This window comes from Herpailurus yagouaroundi, unplaced genomic scaffold (genome assembly GCF_014898765.1).
Source record: "Herpailurus yagouaroundi ecotype Mexico unplaced genomic scaffold, PumYag 194, whole genome shotgun sequence".
NCBI lineage: Eukaryota > Metazoa > Chordata > Mammalia > Carnivora > Felidae > Herpailurus > Herpailurus yagouaroundi.
Window position 1 is genome coordinate 6,400,534 of NW_024412425.1, and position 17,548 is coordinate 6,418,081.

The 17,548-nt window shown below is 43.1% G+C and overlaps 1 protein-coding gene across 5 annotated transcripts in view; it reads left to right on the forward strand.

Annotated features, from left to right (window-relative positions):
* CEP89 (centrosomal protein 89) overlaps nucleotides 1-17,548 on the forward strand; it is a 74,575-nt gene that overhangs the window by 35,057 nt on the left and 21,970 nt on the right. For all 5 annotated transcript variants that reach the window (XM_040446227.1, XM_040446223.1, XM_040446224.1 and 2 more), the window contains 3 exons: nucleotides 1,667-1,770; nucleotides 5,317-5,432; nucleotides 7,466-7,646. In XM_040446227.1, coding sequence (XP_040302161.1) covers nucleotides 1,667-1,770; nucleotides 5,317-5,432; nucleotides 7,466-7,646 — 401 coding nt within the window. The remainder of the gene's footprint in view (nucleotides 1-1,666; nucleotides 1,771-5,316; nucleotides 5,433-7,465; nucleotides 7,647-17,548) is intronic.

Below are 17,548 nucleotides of genomic sequence, written 5' to 3' on the forward strand. Positions count from 1 at the left end.
GTCACCCAGCCTTCCTTGTTATCCTGTCCCATGTACAATGGTCCACGTAATACGGTTTTGAGCCTTTTCTTCTAGACTTCCTGTTGGACACTTAATTTTGTAAGAGGATGAATTAATCTTTTTTTTTTTTTTTTTTTTTTTTATATAGAGAGAGAGAGAGCAAGCACACACACTCATGAGCGGGGTGGGCAGAGAAAGAGGGAGAAAGAGAATCCCCAGCAGGCTCTGACCTCCCAGAGCAGAGCCTTGCGTGGGGGCTCAATCTCACAAACCCTGAGATCTTGACCTGAGCCGAAATGAAGAGAAGCTTAACCAACCGAGCCACTCAGTGCCCCAGGGGTGAATTAATCTTATACTAATTAACTATCAAGCCAAACAATTAACAAAATTAATTTGGTGCTCCTTCTAAAACAGGGGTGTGGAAATAATCTTTGTACATAGACATTTAGTAAATACTCTAGGCTTTGCAGGCCCTGTGGCCTCTGTCAGCAACTCTTCAGCTCTGCTGGGAAGGATGAAAACAGCTATAGACGAAGTACAAATGAATGAGTGTGGCTGTGTTCCAGTAAAACTTTATTTGCAAAACAAGCACCTGGCTTGGGGGCTTTAGTTTGCCTGAGCCCTGTTCTATAAAAGAGCTGTCAGCCATTGGGGAGTGTGTTTGGGCAGAAAGGTAAAAAAGAAGCTACGTGGCATGGTTAGGTTAAATGGGTATAAGGCATAAATGCTAATAGCTGAGAGAAGAATACACACTGGCATCTGAGGTTGTCTCGTGCTGAAGGACGCACAAGACACTGAAGCTGACTGAGGGCTGGCTGAGAAAAGCAGCGACGGAGGAGGCCCAGCAAGAGTGCCAAGAACACAGGAGGCAAAAGCGGGCCCCACAGCAGTCCTTAGTTGGGCTAATGACGACGGATGGAGCTGTCCTCACTGATGGCTTCCTGTAGGAGAGGCTTTCTTGTGATCATAAAGGGCCAAAATTAGGAGAATCCAGGGGCACCTGGGTGGCTCAGTCGGTTGAGCATCCGACTTCAGCTCAGGTCATGATCTCATGGCTTGTGGGTTCGAGCCTCGCGTCGGGCTCTCTGCTGACAGCTCAGAACCTGCTTCGGATCCTCTGTCTCCCTCTCCCTCTACCCCTTCTCTACTTGCACGTGCGTTCTCTCTCTCTCTAAAAAAAATAAATAAACATTAAAAAAAAATTAGACTCCAACCCCTACCCTTTAATTCAGATGAAAAGTTCTTTCTTTTATCTAAAAATTTCCAGTTTATCCTCCAAAGTCTTTAAACAAAAGAAAAATTACAGTGTTCTTAGGTCTCTGCTTTTTTTCTTTCTTTTTTCTTTTTTATTTTTTTTGACCTGCCTTTATCTTTTCAACTTGTGGCACTCATAGGAAAATGTTATCAAATCAGGAACTGAGTGTTTAAAACCTGATGTTCTCTGTCCCTTGTACTCAGCATCGCGGTTGTGTCCTGCTTCCCACCAGACTGGGGAGCTCCCTGAGGGCAGGCACCTGGTGCTGCTACGAAGCTTAAGGCAGCTGTTGCTGAGACTTTGCTAGAAAGCCGCTGACCTTTGACTTGAGCCACAGCGACAGCACTAAGGCTGAGAAATAGCGCCATGTGTCTGTGTGTGTGTTACAGTGTATATACATTTGTATTTCAGGAGGAAATGAGGATGTTTAGGATGAGGGTCCAGGAAGTGGTGAAAGAAAACGAAGAATTGCATCAGGAGCTAAATAGAAGCAGTCCTGTTACCAGCAAGGAATGGCAAGTGTGTTTCTGGTATATTCTGCTAGCTCAAAAGAAAAGATGATAGGAATAAACTTTATTAAACCATCAGATACCTTTTCCTTTTTTTCACTAAAACATTTTCAGGGAGACTTTCTAAGAAATTAATAAGGCACAGTGAAAATGTGATCTATTCCATACTTGAATTTTAAAGATTACGTTTAAAATTCTAAATAGGCTTTTAAGGGGCGCCTGGGTGGCTCGATCGGTTGAGGCCGGGCTCTTGATTTTGGTTCGGGTCATGATTTCACGGTTCCGTGAGATCAAGCCCTGAGTCGGGTTCTGTGCAGACAGCACAGAGACTGCTTGGGGTTCTCTCCCTCTGTGTCTGCCACTCCCCTCTTCACGTGCGTGCACACGCTCTCTCGCTCTCTCAAAATAAACAAATAAACTTTAAAAACTAAAATAAAATTGAAATAGGTTTTTAAACCTGAAATCCATCTACTCTCTCTCCCTTTTTATGTTCCGATGTTATATTTCTCTAGGACAGTTTTCCCATTCCAAACCTGTCGAGCCACATCCTTTTTGCCCTCGTGACTGTTCCAGAGCTTTAGCACAGAAAGCTCAGGATGGGGCTGCTTACCACTAGCTCCCGTCTGGCCTGCCCTTTCCGTGGCCTTCCATTCCCTGACAACTGAGCGTTGCCTCACTCCGTCCTGCTACAGATGCTGCTGCCTCTCCCCAGAATGCCCCTCCTGCCTCTTACTTCATCCGTTAGGGCCCTGCTCAAATGGCCCTGATCAAATGATGCTGGTCAGCGCCTCTCCCTGGAGGCAGAATTCCTCAGTTGCTCCCTTGTCTCAGTTTCTGACACGGCCCTAAACATACACCCTGTCCTGGTACGTGCCATGCTGTGCCTACCTGTGTGTCTCCGTGTCGGGCTTACTGTGCTCGGTGAGCTCTCCGAGGGCAAGGCGATGTCCTGTTCATCAGCACAGTGGCAACAGAGGCCTAGCCAATGAATACATGAAAGTAGAGGTCTTAAAAAGTCTAAGGGCAATATCCAGGCAAGACTAAGAAAGCAAAAGCTATTCACGTTGATCTTTTTCTATGTTATACTTAGTAATTTTTAAACGTTTTAACATCACTGAAAAAAATTAAAGTACTTTCCGTATGTGATGTCCCAGAATTCGGAATAAGAGGCAACAGCATTGCTACCATCAGGTGGGTTCTCCCTGATGTGATGGTCACTGATGTGTCAGTCGGGTTTGGCCTGGGCAGCTGCTGGATCTTGGTGCACTGTGGTTTCCACTGTTGAACTTGGATTTTCTTCTGTCAGGGCTCCTAATGTGCCTCCCCTCAACCCTCCTTGAATAGCACCCTAGAAAGCAGGTCAGTTAAGACCGCTTGCAAGAGCCCTCGAGAGAACTGGGATGTCAGGTTCTTCCTCTGACCTCATACATAAATGCAAGTCAAACCTGGTTACTTCTCCTTAAAATCAAATACATAAACAGAAGAAAGACCCCACTTTCAAATCCACACGTGCACTTGGCCCTTGGCACCCTGCTCTGGTGTGGTGGTCTGTGCCATGGTTGGGGAGATGTTAGGTCTGTGCGGTGCCTGTTGAGACCCCCCCCCCCCCCCCCCATCTGGCCTCTCCCTTATTCTGAACTCATTGCCCTCCACCCTGGGGAGGGGTCCTGTGGGCAGATCTCCTGGCACTCCTGGGCACCCCTGGCACTCGTGCCCCCCCCCCCACCTCCCTGGCCGGGAGGATCCCTGTTCCTACACAGGTGCCCGGTACGGGACGTCCCCACCAGAGACTCGGGCACGCCAACTTCACGTGTCAGTAGAAACTGTCTCCTTATTTTCACGTAATTTCTCCATGAACTTCTGGGCCATAACTAAATTCTGCATTTCTTTTCCTGATGTCCTCTGACCAACTGGGATAGCTCATGTTTCACGGGCCTCAGTTTGCCTGTAAAATAGGAGGGGGTACTAAACTAAATCTGAGGTCTTAAATTTTTTTTTTTTTTTTAAGAAATAGGAGAATCCCTAATATTGAAACAAGAAAGAAAAGAAGGAATGGTGGAAGGGAAAGAAAGGAAGGAGGGAAGCAGGTAGGGAAAGAAAAGAGCGAAGGGAGGGAGGGAGGGAGGAAGAAGTCCCGAGAAAGTCCACAGTGGGGCTGGTCTGTCAGAGGCAGGACAGTTGTGGGGCCACAGCTGGGAGCTGGCGGGGAGGGGGGCTGGGACTCTGTCCCTCACAGACAGCAGGGCAGCTCCCTCCCATCATGGGTGCTGAGGAGCCAATGTGCAGCCACTGCTGGAGTGAGATCATTGCTATAGCTTGACTCTTTCCATCTTTTTTCTCTCCTTCCTCCACTTCCCTTTTTGAGCTTAAAGTGAAAACTTGAGATAATTTACTGGTTTACCATTTGCGTTCAATGGTAAACATTTAACCAGATTTCCGAGGCCCCCTTAGCTCATTCCGATTGGAATTTTCAATCATGAAGGTTGCGCTGGGCTGGGATTTACTTGGCACCCTCTGTAAGGGAAGGGTTTGCTCATGTGAGATTAAGGTTGGGGACTTTTAGTACTTAGTATGGTTTAAGAAACCAGCCAGAGGATTTTAACAAAGTCATCGTTTTGGGACAAATATGCTATTGATTACAAGTGAGTACTTCTCAATTAAAATGAGAACTTCTAGGGAGCCTGAGTGGCTCAGTCTGTTAAACGTCCTACTCTTGATTTCTGCTCAGGTCATGATCCCAGCATTGTGACATCGAGCCCCATGTTGGGCTCTATGCTGAGAGTGGATTCTGCTTGGGATTCTTTCTCTCCCTCTGCCCCTCTCCCCTGCTTGTGGGCTCTCTCTCGCTCTCTCTCTCTGTCTCAAATTAAAAAAACAAAAACAAAAAAAAAAAATGGAAACTTCCTAAATTCTTCCTCGGTTCTAATTACCTACTGGTTTCAAAATAATCCAGTGGGTTTTGGGATTGGAGGTTTATATAGATGAAACAAGATTGACCATTTGATAATTGTTCATAGTGGGTGTTGTGTACATGAGGGTTTATTATCTGTTTCTTTTCTACTTCTGTATATGTTTGAAATGTTACATTTTAAAAAGTTACTGAAGCAGTTCATAATCGAGACTTTATTACTGTCCTTTCCCAGTTTAATGTGAGTGGGAGGATTAACTGTGTTTGAAAGATGTTTAGTATTGAAACTTGTCCAGATAGTCATTACCTACAACACATTAGTGGCTTTCTTTTTTTTTTTTTTTTTTAATTTTTTTTTTTTTATGTTTTTATTTATTTTTGAGAGAGAGAGAGAGTGTGATCCGGGGAGGGGCCAAGAAGGAGACAAAAAATCTGAAGCAGTCTCCAGGCTCTGAACTGTCAGCACAGAGCCCAACGTGGGGCTCAAACTCATGAACCACGAGATCATGACCTGAGCCAAAGTCGAATGCTTAACTGACTGAGCCACCCAGATACCCCTTACTTGCTTTCTTTTAGACTCTGGAGTGTCTCTGTAATCATTCAGTACCTGAATAGCAGTATTTAATTTTGTAAATCAATTGTAGGCATCAGCTTCAGACTCACGCAGAACTGGTTTTAGAGGAAAACAAGTTGTTGATAGAGCAGTTGGAGATTCAGCAAAGAAAAGTCAAGGACATCCATCAGGAGCGTCTCCAGGAAGGTGAGCCATCTTTCCATCAAGTAATGATGATGCTGTGATATCACTGTTGTCTCATACTTGCACCGCCCCCCCTTCTGGTAGAGATCCCCTTCAAATTAAAAATGGGGGAAATCATGTTTTCTAGAATGTGTTGTTCTTTACTGAAATGCAGCTGTTTATGTTACAACATATCCAACCATTACCGCAGTGATTGCTTTCTCTTAGGCTCCGCAGTGTCCTTCCAGTTATTCTGTAAATCTTGTAAAGCAAATGTACATGACCCATTTAGAATCTGCAGAACTGGGTTTGGGGGTGCTAATGCCATTTGTAAGAGGGGAAAATCATGGGAGGTGAATATTTGAAACAATGCAAGGGTCTGTTCCTGAATATTTGTGACATGAGTAATAAGAACTCACTCACTCTCTGAATAGTTTCTGTGTGACCTTGCCCTTCGTCAGAGCTGTGGGCGCTGTGATAGACTGTATTTCCCTTTGATACCTTCTGTGAGCACCCCCTCTCTCCATGTGTCCCTCCCTGCTCCTAGGAGCCCCAGAGCATATGGCCTTGGACTTTGAAGTGGACCAGATTGAGTCATTTCTTCTACTTTGGTTAAACCCCAAATTTATGAGCACAAAAGGTAGTGGCGTGTTTCCCCCTGTGCTTTACTGATTTTTCTTTTCCAGGGAAGAATAACACAGGACAAGAGGGCAAAATACAAGCTGTCTTGCGTGAGCCAATGTAACCCCTCTCTTCTGTTTTCCCTAATGTTCCTGATTATTTTTTTTTTAAGTTTATTTATTTATTTATTTATTTATTTATTTATTTATTTAGAGAGTGGGGGGGGGGGAGGGGCAGAGAGAGAGGGAGAGAGAATCCCAAGCAGGCTCCACACTGCCAGTGTAGAGCCCAATGTGGGGCTCGAACTCACAAACTGAGATCATACCCAAACTGAAATCAAGAGCCGGATGCTTAACCGACTGAAAATGCTCCTGATTATTTAATGACTGCCCTTTCCACCCTAGTGCCCCCACTGCTTCGGACGCTGCTGGGTTGGCACACCATTTGTTTCCACGAGCCGGGTCATGTTTGAAAGCGACAGTGTCTGTCAGCACGTCCGATAGGCATTTCTTCCACAGGACTTCCCCTTCAACTCCACGTGGCACGGACATATGTGCCTTTCCTCTGGCATGATTTGGGGTGGAGGAAAGAGAAAGTCGTTGAGCCTCCTGTCTTTGTTTTCAAGACCAGAGATGGCAGGGAAAATTAATTTTGTATGCCCTGAGCTTAATTTCTTTAAATGTAGTGGATCTGAGCAAGTGTGGTGATTATTCTGGTCACAGAGAATAGGGTCAACCTTTAGGCCTGTCCGGTTTAGTCAGCTGCCTATCTTATCTTCCCATTTCCCAGAGGGAGCTATTCATTTTGACCAACTAACTTTTCACAGAGTACAAGGATTTAAAGTTTTATGCTCTAAGACTTCTAAGTGCCGGTTCCAACAGCTGTCTGGGAAGTATCTTATCATTATGTACTACGGTGTTGCTCAGGCTGAAAATATTTATGATTTCCTTTAGATACAGGACAGAAAACATAACTTAATGAGGAAAGGGAAGAAAAGCAATACATTCAGTCTGTACTTGGGCCATATTTGATGTCTCTACTTGAAAATCTTGCACTTTCAGGGACAATATCGATGTGTGTCTGTGCTTGCGTATCTGTGTGTGACTTAAGGCTTCAGTCTTTGGAAAGTCAGTTCCTTGAAGGCTAAAATCATGTTTTGTTTAACATCACATGTTATCAACTATGATATCAACAAATTGAACATGCTAAAAAATAATAATAAATAGAGCCCCAGTAGGGAAATGTATGTTTAGGGAACATTTAATATAGGGACAGTAATTTCTAAGTACAAGGCCTTTGGTATTAATTTCTAAATCCCCAAAAGATTTTTTCAAGATCATTTTTTATGAGCTGGCTCTCCTTGGTATTACCTAGTAATCAAGAATCCTGTTTTCCTAAGTCTTCTGTACCAAGTCTTTATTCATCTCATTTTTCAGTTTCTAAGCTGACAAAACAACTCATGCTTCTGGAGACTAAAACCCAGAGCCAGGAAAAGGAGCTAACTCAAAACAAGGAGCAAATGGAAATTTTGCGTACCGAATGCCAGGAACTAAAAACACGCTTGGATGGCAAAATCGCAATGAACGTCCATGCTTCGATTGTAAACGAATTAAAAAGGTAAGGACACAGGGTCTTTTCATTTTCACAAGTGTGAGCGTGTCACCGTGCGTGTGGTTTTAGGCGGAGAGGAGAGGGGTCACACTGTCTTCTTCTGAGTCTATTAGCTGCACCAACACAGGTGTCCGGGACTGAGAATGGTAAATCTTTCATTATTAAAGTACGCTATGCCTGTCCTTGAGGGCTGCCATCTGCAGAGTGTGAGTGTGTGTGTGTGTGTGCGCGTGTGTGTGCACGTCCGTGATTTCTGTTCCCCCTACTGTTCCAGCCTTTATTGGTTCTGGACCCAAAGGTAATTTAAAGTAGTAGAACAGAAAACCTGGATATCCAGTAATAGGGAACTGGTTCAATTAAAGGATACAAGCATAAAATGCTATTTATTTGTTTGTTTGTTTTGAGAGGGAGAGAAAGAGCACGAGCAAGGGAGGGGCAGAGAGGGAGAGAGAGAATCCCAAGCAGGCTCTGCACTGCCAGTGCAGAGCCCGACGTGGGGCTCAAACTCATGAATCACGAGGTCATGACCTGAGCCAAAACCAAGAGACGCTCAACCGACTGAGCCACCCAAGCACTTCAAGGGAAAAAATATATATTTTTAGATGAAGAGATTAGATTATAAAACAGTATGTATAGAATGATCACAATTTTATTTAAAAGGAAAATTTTAGGGGCGCCTGGGTGGCGCAGTCGGTTAAGCGTCCGACTTCAGCCAGGTCACGATCTCGCGGTCCGTGAGTTCGAGCCCCGCGTCAGGCTCTGGGCTGATGGCTCAGAGCCTGGAGCCTGTTTCCGATTCTGTGTCTCCCTCTCTCTCTGCCCCTCCCCCATTCATGCTCTATCTCTCTCTGTCCCCAAAAAATAAATAAACGTTGAAAAAAAAATTTTTTAAAGGAAAATTTTATTTAAAAAGAAAGAAAGCACATGTATGTATGTGTATTAAGGTGACCAACCATCCCGGTTTACCTGGGACTGAGAGGTTTTCCCAGAATGTGAGAATTACAGTGCTAAAACTGGAAAAGTCTGAGGCAAACTTGAATGAGTTGACTGTTCTAATATGTGGGTCTTTATATGTATTTCTTACGTGTATAAATACATACACACACATATTTGTATATGGTCACACTCACATATGCCATAAGTACATAGAAAAAAAGACTGGAAGAATGGAAAAATATTAACAGAAATTCTCTTTGGCAGGTGAAATGGGTGTATTAGTAGCTGAGGTTTTCCAGAAAAACGATGGATATATGTAGGATGTGTATATAGATATTTCTAGAGAGAGGTTTATTTTAAGGAACTGGCTCACACGATTATAGAGGCTGGCAAATCCAGAATCCACAGGGCAGCCAGCTGGCTGGAAACTCAGGCAGGATTTCTGTGGTACACTCTTGAGGCAGAATCCTTCTGTAGGAACTCTCAGTTTGGGCTCATAAAGCCTTCAACTGATTGGATGGGACCCACCCACTTATCAAGGGTAATCTGTTTTACGTCAAGTCAGTTGCCGATAGATGTTTATCACATCTGCAGAATTCCTCCACAGCAGCATCCATCTAACGTGTGACCAAACAACCGGGCACCATAGCCTAGCCAAATTGACACACAAAATTAACCATCAAAACCGGTAATTTAAATTTTCTTTGTGTTTTGTTTTAAAATATTTTACCTGTGTTCTATTATGAATATACATTATTTTCATAATGGAAGAAATAATTTTTTAAATGGTTAGGCATTCAGGGGCGCCTGGGTGGCGCAGTCGGTTAAGGGTCCAACTGCAGCCAGGTCACGATCTCACGGTCCGCGAGTTCGAGCCCCGCGTCGGGCTCTGGGCTGATGGCTCAGAGCCTGGAGCCTGTTTCCGATTCTGTGTCTCCCTCTCTCTCTGCCCCTCCCCCGTTCATGCTCTGTCTCTCTCTGTCCCAAAAATAAATAAACATTGAAAAAAAAAAATTTAAATGGTTAGGCATTCAGCTAAGACGGTTGACGTGGGGGAATAAATGAGTTAGGGCATGTAAAGTGCTTAGTTTGGTGCGTCAGTAAATGCTGGAACCCAGTGTTTTCTCTGTACTATTACATGTTGTCTGGGCCATACCTGTACTTTACTTTTCTATTCCAGTAGAGGAAGGAAAGTTTTTTGAGATTATGTTCCTCTTTGTGATTTTATTTCCCTCAAACACCCACTCCTGTGGCTGATGTTTTTTTGTGGATGTGTCATAGGCACATATTCTAGATGTCAGTATAGAAGATATGAAAACCTTCAGAAGGAAGCCACTAATGGCAAAGGCAATGGAAGACAAGGCAAACATGTTGAAAAGGCAAACATGTCACCACATCTCTTGTAAGTGGAAATCAGGAGAGGAGCATTGTGGTAGAGAGTAAACTAGTCCCTACTAGAAGGTGACAGAAGGCCTTTGTGCCAGCCTTTTTCCAGGAGGCTTTGTGCTCAGAGTTGACTGGTGGGGTAGAGGGTGGAGCAGTGAGGGTGAACACGGAGAGTGTTGACTCCGATGGTTCCCTATTGGAGGGCACAGTGTTTGATTGGAGAGAGCATTTGTAACATGGGAAGAGGGGCATGGCTTCATCAGGGATGGAATGTGTGAATTCGGGGAAGTCTGTAGAGGCTGTACCAAGATTTGGTAGAAAAACAGACAAAGTGAGGTGAATACTAAAGACATGAGGTAAGCCAAGGACACCTTGGAGTTGGGCTGAAAGGAGCCAAAGTGCGCCCACCCTCTGGTTGCCTCAGGTAGGGGGCTCCCTTCCCACACTGATCCGGTAGTAAGAGATCCGCCACATGTACCAGAGCAGTTAGTTACTAGTCATCAGCAAAGCAGCTGTTGACCCAGCTCCTACAATGAGGGGAGTCTCAGGAGGAATTTGGGAAAGGGCTGTGTCTCGGGCAAAGATGAGGTCCCGAGAAAAAGGTGTTTGTTTATAGAACAAAAGGATTAAACTGAATGCTCGGTGAGTGTCCAGGGACGGTGCCTATGTGTCATTTGTCCTCTCCTGGTTCAGGGAAGTGCGGATCATAAATATGGAGTGGCTTCTCCATTTTATCTTGTTTGTTCTCTCTGTTGGCAGCTTGCCTGGGAGGAACTGTGGCCCAAGAGAGGGCAGGAGGTTATTCTCATGGGGAGCTGTCCAGCTGACTTAGAGCTGTGCGGTGGCCACGCCTGGAGGCTTACATTGTTCTTGGCTTTTATCATCACTTACAACTGTTGAGTCTACCCACGATGTGAACCAGGGTGTCACCCCACCTCTAAAGAAAGTTAGCAAACTTGTTTAGAGAGAGCTAAAGGTTTGGGGTGACTAGTGGTGTCTACACAAGGAAAGCCTTCCTTATTCTGGCTTTTGGGGCAGGGGGATTCTAGCCTAAAGGGTAGCTGACTAGTCACAGAATTCGTCTGTGTAGGCAGAGTCCTGCTCAGCAGTCAGTGATACGCCTGCTCAGGGAGATGCCAGGGCAGAAAAGCCATCTCCTTATATAATACCTACCAAATACCCAGTTCTTCATCCTAAAATAAGAACAGACTCCTAGATGTGAACAAATGACAAGCCTCATTGGATATAAAGGAGGTAAAAATACAGTGAAAGAGGGAGACCTACGTAAGCAGAGAAACTCACTTCAAAGGAAAGTCAGATGGGGCGCCTGGGTGGCTCAGGCAGGTGAGCATCTGACTCGTGATCTCAGCTCAGGTCTTAATCTCAGGGTTGTGAGTTTAAGTCCCACATTTGGGTCCATGCTAAGCGTGAGGCCTACTTAAAAAAACAAATAAAAGGAAACAGATAATATAGAGAATGCAGGAGATATAAAACAATAAAATGCCATAAAAGAAGTGCAATTATTAAGAGCAAGATTAGAAATGATTACCAGAGGGGCGTCTGGGTGGCTCAGTTGGTTAAGCGTCCAACTTCAGCTCAGGTCATGATCTCACAGTTTGTGAGTTCGAGTCCCGCATCGGACTCTGTACTGACAGCTCAGAGCCTGGGGCCTACTTCAGATTCTGTGTCTCCCTCTCTCTGCCCCTCCTCTGCTCATGCTCTGACTCTCTCTGTCTTTCAATAATAAATAAATGTTAAAAAAAAATTTTTTTTTAATAAATGATTACCAGAATCTAAAGAAAATTAGAAAGGCCAAAAGACAAATTGGTCAATTCTGCCAGAGCATAAGGAGACAGACAATTGGGAATGGAGAGGAAGGTAATAGATGGAGGACCCATCCAGGAAGTCCAACCTTAGATCGTCAGGAACCTCAGAAAGAAAGATTGAAGAAAATGGGCAGACCGACATTAATAGTTGAAGGGCATAGTTGAAGTCTCTGAAGACTAACGCTAGGACCCGCAGAGTACCCGGTACGATGAATGAAAAAGACCCACACCCAGATATACCTGAATGAAATATCAGTGGATCCAGAAGGACAAGACAGTCCCAGCACCCACAAATGAATAGCGAGCTGGGACTCCAAAGGGTTTCATCCTCAGGGTAAGGTGAACCGGAAACAAACCAGCCCTCAGTCCTCTCTGGAGGAAGGTTCCTTACTCCTAAAAATTTTCCAAGGATAGTGTCCAGGACACAAAGACAGACAGACAGACAGACAGTGACTGGGAACTAATAGAAGTAGCACATAATAATAAAGAGTCCAGATATAGAATTATCAGACAAAGACTATAAAGCAACTGGTGGCCGTTAGGCTTAAAGAAATAAAAGCCTCCAAAATATCTTCTGAGAACTAAAAAGCATCACAATACTGGGTTTGAAAAAGAAACAGAATTTTTAGAACTGGAAAATACAATAACCTAAATTAAGAATTCACTGGATGGGCTTAACTCTGGATGAGACCTATCAGGATGGTGAATTAGTGAACTGAAAAATAGATCAGAAGTAGGTAACCATAGGATGGCATGGAGTGCTCCAAGGTTGTGGTATCAGTAGATCACAGACAGGAAGCGACATAGGGATATATTTGATCCAAAGAGTTAGACTTATGACTAGACTAGGGCGTCTTCCACAACTGAAGACAATATGACAACACGTGGATTATACTTGCCCAAGGAGCGCAAGCACAGTCGGGTAAATGAAGAGCTGTCTTAGCAAAAGAGCAGAGGACAGGTTTTCTTCAGAGCAGTTCAGCCACAGCAGGGTGTTTAACAGGTAACAGGGGACATGTCAATTGGGAAACAAACAGAACCCCTAAGGAGCTAGAGTTTTATCACTGGAGAAAATGCCTTTCAGGAATGAAGCCAAAATAAGGATATTTTCAAATCCAAACTGAGTGTTGCCACCAGGAAGCCTACATTAAAGGCAATTCTAAAAGAGAGTATGCATCAGGAGGAGGAAAATAATTCGGACGTGGATGTATCAGAAACAAGGTAGAAATAAGTGTAAAAAAAGACATAGTGAATATGTTAGTAAATGTAAGTGAACATCAATTCCATAGAACAATATCTTTTGGGATTTAAAAATACATAGAATTCTGGGTCGCCTGGGTGGCTCATTTGGCTAAGTGTCTGACTTTGGTTCAGGTCATATCTCGCAGTTCATGGGTTCGAGCCCCACGTCAGGCTCTGTGCTGATGGCTCAGAACCTGGAGCCTGCTTTGGATTCTGTGTCTCCCTCTTTCTCTGTCTCTCCCCCATTTGTGTTCTGTCTCTCTCTCTCCCAAAAATAAACCTAAAAAAATTTTTTTTTAATTTTAAATACATAGAATTCATATGCACAACAATAACAGCATATAATCAGGAAGGGAGTCAATGGAGTTTGTCTTCTAAAGTCTTTATGTCATTCTGGAGAGGGGAAAGGTGTTGATTCATTCTATAGTGTGAAAATATGCATGATGAAATTTGTGCAAACAGAATGTGTATAACTTCTAAACTAGTATGGGGAAAGAATGATTTTTTTTTTTATCAGTCCAAATGAAGGCAAGAAAAAATAGGACAAGTGATAAAATAGTAATAAACTAAAAATAGGACAAGTGATAAAACACAAAATAAAAAGTTAGATTTAAAGGCAAATGTATCAGGACTGAGTAAGTACACACTAAATAGACTAAATATTAAATTAACATTTGTTAAGTAGAGCCCTGGGAGGTTGGATGGTGAGCCATAGTGAGACCACAAAGAAAAGTGAAATAGAGAAGTTTATAACTCACAGGTACCTAGAGGGGCCACACGGGGGGTCAAGGCAAGGTGCCTGGGTACATGAGCGTCTGTGAGTGACATGCTAGGGTTCTTGGATGGAGACCAGATTGGTCAATTCAAACTAAAAAGAGCAGGGTTTTGGTAAGCTTCGGGCCGTCTTACCTATGAGGCAGTGAGGGGAAGGCCCTAGGAGGTGGAGAGAATGCTTATCACGTGGAGGAATACCACCAGGAATTTACATTTACCCATGACTCTGCAGGATGTGACCAAAGTCCTGTGCATGGGGGAGGCTAGCATCCACTCAAGGCCTCACACAGGCCGTACACAATGGGTTGCGAGGCAGAAATACTATGGAGTGGTGTAGCTAAATTCTCAGTGGCAACCCTGTGTTGCCATTAAGCTATACATCTCAGTCAGAAAGGTGCAGAAAGGTCAAAAATGAAAGGGCAGAAAAACCCATACTACTCAAATATAAACCAAAAGAGAAATCATTAGAAATAATAAGAGATTTTAGCAAAGTTGATAGAAACAACATCAGTTTATAACAATGAATTGTATTTCATTGGAGGAACAAATATCTAAAAAGTAGAGTACTTCTGTTGGGAAAATGATAAAACTATACTGATAATTTGGTGGGTAAAAAACTTACAAGTTGATAGGTTTTTGATTTGGAGAATTTTGTTCCCCATTCAGTGTGAAGATGCTCTCCATAGCCTTCCGGCTTGCATTGTGCCTGATGAAAATCTGCTGTTGTTAACATCTTTGTTCCTCTGAACATGATATGTCTTTTTTTCTCAGGCTTCTTTTAATAATTTTTCTTTGTTACTGGTTTTCAGCAATTTAATTAGGATGTCCCTTAGTGTAATTTCTTTATGTTTATTCTGCTTGAGGTTGACTGAGCTTGGAAATAATTTAGCTGTTGTTTCTTCAATATTCTTTTCTATTCTTCTTTCTCTCACCTCTCCTGGGACCACTTGATATTGTCCCATGGGTCTCTGATGGCTCTGTTCATTTATTCCCTCAGTCTTCTTTCTCTCTGCTTCAGTTGGATAGTTTCTATTGCTGTCTTCCAGTTCTCCAATCTTTTTTTCTGCAGTGTCTAATCTGTATTTTTATAACCATACAGTGTATGGTTTCCCTCATATATTGCATTTTTCCATCTCTAGAAGGTCCATTTGAGTCATTTATATTTTCCATTTCTCTTCTCATCTCTCCTCATCCATTTCTCTACTGTCTTGAGCATATTTATAATAGCTGTTTAAGAATCTCTGTTGGTCAATGCCATCATCTCTCTCACTTCTGGAACTGTTCTATTGATTTTTTTTCCCTCTGATCACAGACCATATTTTATTACTTATTATTCCCATGCTTGATTGGATGCTGGATATTGTAGATTTTGTGTTGTTGGATGCTAGATGTAGTGCATTGCTTTTAAATAGCATTAGATTTTGTTCTGGTGCACACTTATGTTACTTGACCTTAGTTGGGTTCTTTCAAAGTTTGCTTTTCTTGGGGTAGGCCCAAGGCACCTTTTAGTCTAGGGCTACCTTAGCTTCATTACAAAGGCAGTGATACCCTTCTGAGGGTTATCTCCAGTGCCCCTTCTATTATAAGGTCTTTCCACTCTGGTTACTGGGCGTGTGTACTACTCCTAGTTCTTGGTGAATGTCAAGAATGGTTCTGCCTCCTCATTTCTAATGGTTCTTTCTCAGCCTCAGGTAGTTTGCTCTCACGCGTGTGCAGATCAGTAGTCCTCAGCCAGAGATTTGTAGTGACTACCCACCCCCCTAAAGATCTCCGGAGCCCTTTCTCTGCCTGCCCCACAGTCTTTAGCTACGTTGGCCTCTTTGATCTCTGACTCCTCAACCTGGCAGGTCCACTAGGTTCTATTTGGAGTTTTCCTGTCCTGTCCTGCAGCCTGCCAGTAAGCAATTGTAGTACTCACTTTGTTATTTCCTTCCTCAGGGATCACAGCCCTGCATTGTGTATCGTCTAAAGGCAGAAAACTTGTTTCTTACGTTTTGCCTCGTTTTCCAGCTGAAGGGGTAAATCTATCTCTACAACTCTGTCTTGGCTGGAAGCAGAAGTCTTTGCATTTTCAACATTCTTCTTTAACCATTTATCATTAACCCAGTTGAATGTGTCCAATAAAATAATAGTTGTTAGTTTTCAGTGAAAGAAATGAGTTCTGGATCTTGTATGTTTTTGAGTTACAGTTGACAAGCTAACCTTAAAATGTCTACATGTCTACAATGTCGTCTACGTTGTCATGTATTCCTGCTGCACATAACAAGCACGTGGCTACTGCCACATGCCACTCTCTCTGCACATTTGACGACACCCAAACTGCTGTTCAACAAATCAGGTTCACTCACATCACACTACACAGATGTCACAGCAGCGTTAGATTGCTGTAAAAGTTTCGAAGCCGTTCTCTTAGTTTCTGTATTGATCTTGTGGACGAGTAACAAATAGCTGGAGACCGACACCCATCTGAGGGTCACACTTGGAGTAGCATTCCTGCAGAGAATCCCACAAGTCTGTATACAGAATACAGGCCGAATGCCTATCGGCAAGAAAATGGGTACATAGAATTTGGTATAATGATACAGTTAAGTATTCTACAGCCACACAAAACAGATGCGTGAGTCTTGGAGACATAAGACACTAAAATACATACAGCCCTTTGTGCACCTGTTGTGCATCTTGATTCTCTTCATGTGTGGTTCCAACACTGGCACACCAGACTGAGTCGTAGCAACGCGTGGATAGGTGGTAACACTATAAAGGTACTCAAGGCAGCTCTATGATTGGGGCAGGACACGTGGGAATATCTGGGGTACTTGAAACGTTCTGTGTTTTTTGTCTTACTATTGAATTATAGTTGACGTACAATGTTAATATCAGTTTCGGGTGTACAGCATAGTGATTGTACAACTCTATACATTAGGCAGTGTTCACCACCATAACACAGTTACCACCTGTCACCATACATTAATACAGTATTATCGACTATATTCCCTACGCTGTACTTTTCATGTCCATGATTTTTATTTTATTTCATTTATTTTACACCTGGAAGTGTTAACCTCTTAACACTTTAAATAGTGTAAAATAGTTAAACCTATTTTGCCCATCCCCCTACCGTCTCCCTTCTGGCAACCACCATTTTGTTCTGTTTGTTCATTTTGTCCCTTAGATCACACATATAAGTGAAATCATATGGTATTTGTCTTTCTCTCTCAGACTTATTTCATTTAACTTAATATGCTCTAGGTCCATCCATGTCATAAAATGGCAAGATCTCATTCGTTTTTATGGCTGAGGAATATTCCATTGTATATCTATCTATACCACATCTTCTATATCCATTCACCTACTGATGGACATTTCGATTGCTTCCATATCTTGACTATTGTATATGCTGCAGTAAACATAGCAGTATGTATATCTTTTTTTTTTTTAAGTTTGTTTATTTATTTTGAGAGAGAGCACGCATGAGGCAGAGAGGGAGAGAATCTCAAGCAGACTCTACACTGTCAGCCCCAGAGCCCAACACAGGGCTTGAACTCACGAACCGTGAGATCATGACCTGAGCTGAAATCAAAGGTAGGATGCTTAACTGACTGAGCCACCCAGGCACCTCAGAGGTATGTATATCTTTTTCAATTGGTGTTTTGTTTTCTTTGAGTAAATACCCAGAGGTGAAATTACTGGATCATTATGGTATTTCTATTTGTAATTTTTTGAGGACTCTCCATGCTGTTTTCC